The sequence below is a fragment of the Chenopodium album genome, chromosome 26, assembly GCF_948465745.1.
Source record: "Chenopodium album chromosome 26, dcCheAlbu1.1, whole genome shotgun sequence".
In the NCBI taxonomy this organism is placed as follows: Eukaryota; Viridiplantae; Streptophyta; class Magnoliopsida; order Caryophyllales; family Amaranthaceae; genus Chenopodium; species Chenopodium album.
In genome coordinates this window covers 6930919-6941844 of record NC_137859.1, presented here as the reverse complement: position 1 = coordinate 6941844, position 10926 = coordinate 6930919, and the positions used below count along the sequence as shown (strand labels likewise).

General features: G+C 29.6%; 1 protein-coding gene across 1 annotated transcript; it reads right to left on the bottom strand.

Annotated features, from left to right (window-relative positions):
- Window positions 1-9396: 9396 nt before the first annotated feature.
- On the bottom strand, window positions 9397-10328 carry LOC145618453 (uncharacterized). Its single transcript, XM_081673223.1, has one exon. It carries the CDS (start codon window positions 10313-10315, stop codon window positions 9647-9649), a length of 669 nt encoding a protein of 222 aa, XP_081529349.1. The 5' UTR covers window positions 10316-10328; the 3' UTR covers window positions 9397-9646.
- Between the last annotated feature and the right edge of the window lie 598 nt (window positions 10329-10926).

Below are 10926 nucleotides of genomic sequence, written 5' to 3'. Positions count from 1 at the left end.
GGGAAGAGCAGGGGAAGGAAAAAGAACCCTATGTTGGGGAAAGTTGATATGGGTTTATTAGAAAGAGATCGACATTGGCTTAAATCTCCAGGGCTTTGTAAGGGGGGTTGGAGGAGGGGTTCGAGTTGTTATCTCTCAAATTAAACTATCACGGCGAGGGTGTTGGAGTGGGTTCATTGCGATTAGATGATAGATTATTAAAATTAAGAGACAGATTGTGAATGCGCGATGATTACTGAATCTGATGATCTCTATGCAAAGGTTGATCTTCAACCATGCAAATCCCTTAATAAATGGGAGCTTTATACTCTTGTGTTTACTATTTTTGGACTCTCTAAAACAGAACACATATTAAGGAACTTGTCTGTAATAACTACTTTACAGACTTCAAAAACCTGTTTCATGCAATCAGACCACTTTGATGTTATTTTGGCATAATCGTATCAATAACAATATACTAAAAGACACACCAGCCATGACACGTGTCATCTTCTGGCGTGTCCTTAGTATATATTTTTATATATTTTTTTAAAAAAATTATTTTAAGAAGGAGATATTTTGCATATATGTAAATAATAAATATAAATCTTAGAAATTATATGAAAAAGATACAATATATTTAAATAATCACCAAATAGATATCTACTAAATATACCATGATTGTCCTAACATATATATCACGGTTGATATGCAATCTTCCCTTACAAAAAAAATCTTAGTTAATCATATTGTTACGGTTGATATGCAAACTTCCCTAAAAAAACAAATCTTAGCTAATCATATTACTAGGTTGATATGCGATATTTCCTTAAAAAAAAACTTAGCTAATCATATTATTTTAATTTTAATATATATTACCATCATTGCAATACAATCTTCCCTTACAAAAAAAAAACTCAGTAATCATATTATTACGGTTTATATACAATATTCCCTTAAAAAAACAAAACAAATCTTAGCTAATCATATTATTACGGTTGATATGCAATCTTCCCTTAAAAAAAATCTTAACTAATCACATTATTTAAATATATATTACCATACCGTTGATATGCAATCTCCCTTAAAAAAAAAATACTTAGCTAATCATATTATTACGATTGATATACTTGCAAAAAAAATTATTACAATTGATATGCAATCTTCCCTCAAAATAAATCTTAGCTAATCATATTATTTTAATATATATTACCATAGCTTTAAAATAGTTTTAACAAAAAAAATATAGAAATTAAAGTCAATTATGATACAAGTTCGGTTATATACTATAATGTTTACATTTGATTTTAATATATTAATTATGCAATCTTAGACTAAACAAAGAAAGGAAAATTTGAATAAAATTTACAAAAAGTAAGTTAAGTTATGCATTATTCTTTTTACCTTTTATTTTTATCTCAATTTTTCCAAAAACATCTTACGTAACCATTATAAAAAGCATTAATTCAAAATTTAATCTGAACCACTAAATAACTTTAAACATTATATTTTCTAATGGCATAAAATTTAAAGCTTAAATGTTATCTGCTTATGGACTATTCCATCTTTAATAATGCAAACGATATACATTCTTTAGAGATGGTTTTACTAGATGAACAGGTGTAATCTAATATTTGTCTATTTTTTTTATATATATATATGTGTGTATAAGTTGTGCTAGCATTTTATGGAGTTTCAATATTTATGCAGGATAATTTTCTGATGATATGAACCTAATAAAACTGTTCGAAGATGCAGACAATTCAAATAAGGTACTTATTAATTGCACAAACACTTTATTGATTTATAATATATATTTTATATATGTATTTACCATTTTCTATTGACATAGTTTGTGGAGCATGAAGAAATAGATGTGACTTCAAAGTCCATCAATATTTGCAAGGATCTTATGATCCCATCCAAAATGAATAGGTAGGTATTGATATTATAGACTATATACAAAGATTTTCTTATGTTTTTCAAAAAGATATCCATTATGTTTTATAAACTTATTTTTATTAATTATTATTTCAATTATGTAGGATAATTCTCTCAATGACAATGAGAAGACGGATGATTAATTGTTCAACTATTAGTATCACTCCGAACAAAAAGAGAAGTTTTGAAGAGATTGAGGACACATTGTCTACAATGTCGTCTAGAACTATCAGAAGGACATCTCACATCATCTGAGTTTTCAACTAATAAAACTCAAAAGAAGATTGTTATCAAGTTGAGTAATGTTATTAAGATAGATATAATAAAGTGATTTTGTCTTCAAGTAGTTTTTATGTAAGGTTTTGAATTATTTTTAATAATACATCAACTGTGATTTTTTATGATATTTAATCATATAAAAATAACCTCTTTTTCAATCAAGTTAAATATCACTAAAATTAAACTATAGTACATTTTTTTTTTTTTTGGTTTATGAAATTTAATAAATGAGATTTATGTGTTTTGATCATATCTAAGGCTTCCTCTTAATTTGGTTTTATTGTCGATGACATTTTGCTTCTACTCATTGAGTGTCAGATTGTTTCCTTCTCTTTTATTAAGGGGGGTGGAGGTGGAATAGAGTTGCCAATAGTCTAAGCCGAGATTTACTTTTGATAGTTGATGTGTGTGGCTATCCTCAAGACAACTTGGACGCCCTTGAATCTTAATAAAATGCTAACTAAAGGTTATCACTACTATATTTTATTGTACTTCAACTAATATATCGTAATTATCTGTAACAAGGAATCCTAATTTATCTTTTAATATATATACAGATCATATATATTGCATGTATAAATATAATTGGCTCACTGTTTGGTAATTTGCAATTCAGTTAAACATATTGGGAAATGCATATATTATTGATGATTTCGTAACTTTCAAAGTTTTAAAGGGTTCATGTGTCACTAATTTAGAATACATATATTATTTATTCCTTTGATACATATATAATATATGTATATTTTATTTTTATTATCAAAAGCATTTGACTGTTCTATAGAGACACCAAAAAATGGATCAATTTCTTACAAAAAATTCAAGAATACATATATTCTATATAATTTTGACATGTCATTTTTTTTTAATAAACTTCTCAACTGTACATTTTATCAGTATTTTATTATGTAATTTTACATAAGATATACAGATCCTTACTCTTTTATGCAGTGATTGTATGTAGAAAGACGCCCTCATTCAATTGCTATCTTCCTCGAATAAATAATAATTGTTCAAGTTTCTAGAACAACTACCGGAGATGAAAAAAATAAAAGGCAAAGCAAATGATAACACATGTGCAATTCAACATTATTCTTTCTCTATATTTGTTTGTGTTTTAATTTATTTCTTTAATGATTTTTTCTTGACAAATACTTTATTATTAACAACAATAAAATGGTTATTACAACATTACATTATGTCAATTTTTTGTTTAATTTGTTCACGCTTTATATTTTATGTGTATGTTTTGTCAATTTTTGAATTTTTTTTAAATAGACCGTGCATGGCACGGGTCCTAAACTAGTTATAAACTATAAAGAACCTACGTTTGTACTCCGTAATAATTTCCTACGGAGTACAAATTACATCTATGTATTTCAAAAGAAATTGACGGATTAAGTTAGTTATCGAAAAGAAAAAGCAGGTTTTTTAATAGTATCAGTTGTAACAGAGGAAGTAATGTCGCTCATCTAAACAAACCATGGCATTATTATGCTCCATCTAGCTCCTCAAACCAATGAAATCATGGATTACTATAGTTCTAAGCAACTGATATTTATTGCATACTTTGTGTATTGCACAAGAGATACATTTGACGAAAGGTTTACATGTTTTTTCAATACTTCTATCCTACTTACTTATAATACGAAGTACCATTTTATTAAAAACAAAATTTAAGTTAACAGACACGTACTTGATTTATAAGTAGGAAGTTCATTTATAAGCTAGGGGCAAATTGGTTGAAGGAAGAAAAGAAAGATTAATGTCAGCAAAGATGAGTGTAATTACTTCAGTGGAATTTACTTTGTATATGTTATAGTGTTATACAGAGGACATAATTTATTACTTTTTCTGTTTTTAAAAACTTGTAACACGATCTTATGGCACAAACTTTGATATCGAGATTATATAATAAAAACAACTAAGTTCATTAAAATATTTTTTACACATGGTACTTAATTTTTCTCTAATGTTAGTTTGAGGGATAAATTCATAAATTTGCCCTCACTTTTTTTTAGCAAGTGACCAATGACTTTAACTATTAGTATTAGACTATTAGCTAAATAGTAATTACATCTTCAATAATAGACGAATATATTATCATTTACTCTCTAAATCAGTACTAATTTGAAAATTATTTGTGGATAGATAGAGTATACTTGTATAAATTATTCGGCGGATTTATTGAATAGAGGGAGAAAAGGAAAAGAAAAACTTATCCAAGTCTCGCACGGGTAGGTATAGTCGCATGCATGATCTGAAAACGATAAACCGAATTCTATGGAAGTGTGGCGAATTGTATAATACCACCATGATTTATGCTGCATGGCTGAATAATATGTTACAAAAGTTTGTCACGTAAAATTCATAAATTATATCTCTGAAATACTAAAAAATTAACTTAATGCATTCAAATATTGAAATATTCAATATAATGTCGGTTGTAATTTCACTCATTTAATTGGTTCTTAACTTTAACCACCACTTACCTTAGCCTATCATATACGTGTGCATGAAGTGGGTACCATTTTATACACTTCTAAGCTAAGGCTTCTTACTTCAAAGGATGACGTATTGCATGAATATGCTACTATATATCATATATAAAACAACTATTATAAAAATTGAACCAACAAGCGATTCGATCAGTTTTATTGAGCTGTTTCAACTTGATCAAATGTCTCACTTTCAAATCTCGAGAATAATAATGTATCAATATCTATCGCTATATGGAATATGATAAGAGTATATGACTACTCGAATTTGAATTTAGTCAAAGTCTATCAGACTCTTTATAACTGAATGATAGAAATATGTACGTACACTCGGTTTACAGAGAAGATAAACGGCTAGTCCGTAATAAAAACATTATCCCGGGCAGATCGAAGATTAACCGTGCATGCATATGGCCTGGGAACTTCAATTGAATAAAAATCTACTGCAAAATGGATCAGCAAAACATTGGGAAAGTAAAGCATTTCAAAGCATAAAATTTGCAGGAAAACGTACTACGTATGTACATACATGCACACTGAGGCCAGGAACTAAGGATTATTATCCACTGGTGTTTGGGAAAGAACAAATTAAATGTATATAATTTCAGATCAGAATAAAATGTGTAAACATACTGTTGCTTTCTTTGTGTTACACATGTTCTGTTACAACTTTGTGAATGTTACACATCATGCAAATTATGGATAAAATGTTCATATTTCCAAAGATGGAAGTTATATCAGAGTATGTGGGTTTTAACTTGTTTAAGTATATTTTGCAGAAGTTTATTTGCACGTACAATAAGAGAATCAGAATGGTGCAGCAGCTGCTTTAATTTGGTGCTTTTGACTTAGCCGTTGCTCGTTGCTTATGGTTTGTGGCAAGTGTAGATGTGCTTATAAGATTGGACCACATATGAGCTTGTTATATATTATAATAGTATTCCGTACAAATTTATCTTATGTTCGGATCGGATGTAATGTTGCACCCTTTTATATTCTCCTTCTCGTGTATATGGTCCTGTGAGTACAAAGGGAGCGAGAAGAATGTGAGAGAGCGAATTGAATGTATAATTACACCTAGGTGTTAAATTTATGAACGAATTGATATGCTGATTATGTTAACTTGTTTAAATTTTCAATATATATATCAACTAGTATCTTAGTAATTGTTCCTTTATAATTTGATTTCAATCTTACTAGAGACCGTACCTTATGTTAGTATCCACATTGCCCTCGTTTGAGTCATTACTCAATCTTAATCACCTTGGAAAAAAGTCAAAACTTTTTCTTAAAGAAAGTCAAAACAAGTAAATGAATCATTACTAATTTAAGAAACATAAACATTGTTTTTCAAACATTGTAAAATAATGCATGGATTACTTATAGCTATTTCATACATTAAGGTCCTTTAAGAAGTTATCGCGACACTTTAATACTTATACTCAAAGTACTATCAATCAAATGAAATTTTAATCATCGAACAGAGCTTATCTTTATATTATATTATTAATATAAAAAAATCGAAATTACAAATATTTTTTTAAGAAATATAATAAAGAGTTGGGTCCACATGAATAGTGGGTCCAAATGTTTTCGGTTGAAAAAAAAGCAGTTAACGTATGAGCTGCATGTGAGCTGATGTTATACTAGTAGTATATTTATGTAGGCACAATAAAAATTAAAAAAAGCCGTAAATAATAAAAACAGAAAAATAAATTAGATGAGTTACTTACCACGTCCACTATGCCTGCATTGCAGCATAACAGCCTGCCTTTGCATAGGCAATAATAACTACTACTCTGAATTAGAGGTGTCAAACCCGAACCGACCCGAAAAAAATTATCCGTTTTGAACTGTAACCGAACCGATTTGATTCGAGAAATTCAAGACCCAAACCCGATCTGTAACCGAACCGAACTCAACCCGAATCCGAACTTGACCCGATCTGAACTTAACCCGGCACCGATTTGATCCGACCTGAACTCAACCCGAATCCGATTTGACCCGCCCTGAACTCAACCTGAACCGATTTGACCCGACCCGAGCTCAACCCGATCCGAAATTGACCCGACAAATAACCGATCAGATCCGATCTGTTTTGACCCGAACTGTTATTAACCCGACCCGATTTTAACTCGATTTGATTTTTACCCGATTCGAATTTAACCCGACCATAATTGATTATTGAACTTTTTATTCAAGTTCTTATACTATATATTTACTAATTATTAATAAGTTAACTTTTTTACTACAAAGAAATAGTCTAGAGTCTTAAGTTTACAACAAACCCATCAAGTGAGACAATCTGACCAAAAAGTAGGTGGGGTCCATATAAAGAGCTCTCTTTTCCTATCTCTCTCCTTTTTTCTCTCTTTACCATGTGTTTTTAGAATATTTTAATTGTTGTTATGTATTTACAAATACATAACATTCCTTCATTACTACTTCCTCTACGACTGTGCATTATCCTAGAATTATAGGCATTATACATCGTACGGTTATATACACACTACATACATATGCAATAATTTATGCTTAAATAAAAAGAATGTACATAGTAACAATTAACTATCACTATGTATAATGTCAAGTTTTTAATATAAAAATTGAATTAGTAATAAAGTAATTCTAACAACCATAACAAATATCTTATACAAATTGAATTAGTAATAAACTAAACTAATAGTACAGAACTCATAACCTCACAAGATTGTACAATTGATGAAGAGTTGTAACCTTGTAATAACCTTAAAAAACTGATATTCTATTTTGTATATATCACCATATGTAACTATTATTACTCATCAATATATCACTAGCTCGGTCTCACTTATATAGGTATGATAAGTTATCGATAATTATTCAATCTCAATTTTCCTTTAAGATAAAAATTATACATAACTTGATCAAATGAGAAAACTAAAACTTCGTGCTTCATAATTAATAATCATATCGAACCAATAATAAGGTAAAAACTCAATAATATCTCTAGATTAAAAATAACCTTATTTGGATATGAATTTGGTCAGATCGACCAAAATCCAGCCAAACACAAAAAGGAATTGAATCGAAACTGACCAATTAATGAATCAACGGATCAACCTTATCTTAATTAAACCGAACTTGACCGAACCGAAATCAACCCGACCCATGTTCATCCGACCCGAAGTTATCCGGTTAAACCCGTTTTAAACCCGATCCAAAATTATCCGAACCGAAAGTGAACCGATCTGGAGTTGACCCGACCCATATCCGACCCGGACTCGATAGACCATGACCCGAATTTGACCCGACCCGAATTTGACCCGATCCGACCCGATCCGAGTTAAAAGGATAATTTTGATCCGAACATATCCGACCCGAGCAGACCCGACCCGAACAGACCCGACCCAAACTCCATCCGGTTATCCGAATTGACACCTCTACTCTGAATAGATGCTCATGTGCAACTTTGCGTCCTATTCTCAATTTAATTTAATAAAATGACATGTATATATTTATATTGTATACTTATTTATTAAGTTATTATTAATTTGCACCACAAAAATAATTATGCTATAATTATTAATTGCTTGTTTTATGGGCTGAGAATATACTTAATTGCTTGTATAAGCCTGCATTACTTTAAGCATGATGGCTTATTTGTATCGTGCATGCACTTTCTTCATGAATTGTTATTTTTATTTATTATTTCTGACTTTTGATAAGGAAATAATTCATGTTGTACACTTAGCTTATATGGAGTACTTTAATTTGTTGTAATTGATCATCAATAATCTTGGATCAATAGCTTGAGCCAAATATATTATGGATCGGATTTTAAAATGGTGAATTATTAAATATTTAAGGTTTAGACAATAAAAAGTGTATACACGTGCTGACGTACTGATATGTTAAAAAAGACCCAAAAACAAGAGAGTATCTTTTTACACTACGGAGTATTTTGCATTAACATAGTTTCTATAGTTGTAAGATGATTGAAATTTAAACTCTCCTAAGTTGCCATATTTATAATAAAGAAGACATATTTTTTAGCCAATAAAGGAAATATTTGAGTAGGGTAGATTTTATTGATTAATCTCAGGTCTTCAACATATGCACTCTTTTTTAGATCTTATTTGAACAAGCTAAGAATGAATAAGTAATAATCGTAAGCTTAAAGTGGAAAGATTAAACATTTATTATTCCCTATAAAAGTTTGATTATTGTTTCCCGACTATCATGGGAAAATTGTCTTATAGTGTTTTCTAAGAAAATTACAACATGATTACCATATTCTGAATCCATAATCTATGATTGGATTTCATAAAATAAAAATGCACAACTTTTACTATTATTCCTTAGAATGAAAGGACATATTAGAGTACAATTCTCAATCAATTTAAAAATTCAAATCTCATCACAAATCACGGCTTGTTAATTGATAGCAAATGAATTGAAGGGAATTAATTACAATACTTCTAGAAATAAATCTGTTTCTCAAATGGAATTCTAGTTTAATTTCTACTTCCTAGAAAATACAACTTTAATTGGTTTCAAATAATAGAGCTTAAGTCAATTAGATGACCTGTTAAAGTTTACGGAATATTTATTTTGAAGTCAAAATCTATTTTCCCGTCTTATATGCGTTCTCATACGATAAAAATAAACATGTGCGATATTATAATTAACGTAAATACAATATGAAAAAAAAAAAAAAAAAAAAAACGATAATGAATTAATGATACATGAATGACTGATCTATTAAAAACTAATCAACCATTACAAACAGAACAAATTTGTTTTGTTCTAATGAGAAAAATCTACCTCATTCCCTTATTACAAACATTCAAAAAATGTTATTAAGGGAAGGGCAAACAAACCCAACAAAAAAAATGGCTAAAATTTATGAAAAAAATTATAACCAAAAATTTAATTAGTACTCCCTCCGTCTCTTTATTAACGTGTCATCATCTGCACAACTGAGGTAGAGAAGGCTGAAGAATTTGATCACAATCAGGTGAACAACAACCACTCAAAGTAGAACTCATAACATCAATATCAGATGCATGAAACTCAGAACTTTGAGACATTTCATGGAAGTAAAACTCCTCCCTCTTATGCTGTACCATTTGTAAGATCTTCTCAAACACCGCGACGTCGGAAGGGATCTTAAGCACCCCTTCTTGATGGAATCCGAACTCTTCTTCTGCTTCTCTTAGCAATATTCCAAATGCTTGATGACCTAAGTATTCTGTTGGGATTACGTACCTTTTAAGCTCTTTTCCTACACAAACTGCTAAGTAGCCTTTTGGGACATACTCTGTTCCTGAAACAGAGTTGTCTGAAAATGAAAGTGTCTTTTTTAAAAATTTTATGCCTTTGTTTCCGCTACCGCTACCACCACCATTGCTCGCAATGGTGGTGGTGGTGGCCGAGGTTGTGTTTGTGGTGGATACAGTGGTGGTAATCGTGTTCGATTTAGATGCATTAGCTACTTTTCTCCATTTCTTGAGGATTTGTTGTAGCCTTACTATATCTCTAATTTTGTTGGATTTTTTTGAATCCATGATATTTTTTGTTGTTGGTTTTTTTTTTTTCAAAAAGTGAGATGAGGGGATGATTGGTGAAGCAACCATGTTAGGGGGCAATTTAAAGGGGATGGAAAGGGTTAAGGGGTTGAATTTTTTATTTTATTTTAGTTTGAATATTTTAAAGATTTAATATAATATAATATACCTACTAGCTAAACTATAGTTTATATTTATTTATTTATTTATGAATGAATGTATATATTTATGTTATTATATAGTTTGAGAGAGTGGAAGTTTTATTTAGTTTAATTAGTTGGTGTTGCAACTGCCTCAAGAGTCGAATAAATGATTCAGGGGTGTTTAATTTAGAATTTCGATGTAATGGAGTTTCCAGATTTTTCAACAACTAGACAGTTGGCTCCCCTAGGTAGGTAGGTTTCCTTTCTTTCCATATTGGCTGTTTTAGATAATTTCATTTATAAAAATTGTTGCAATTTTTTTTTTTTTTTTTTTTTTTTTTTGCTAAAATAATTTATTGTACATAGATGTTAAATATATTATCGAAAATAATACTACCTCTATCCGCAAACAATAAATTACATTTGATTGATAGTTAATTTAATTTATTCAAATTCATGTTAGTTTCTTAAATTAAAATTTTTGTATGTGAAAAGTAGAAACTAATGAGTGATGATTCCAATCAAATATTGTTGTTT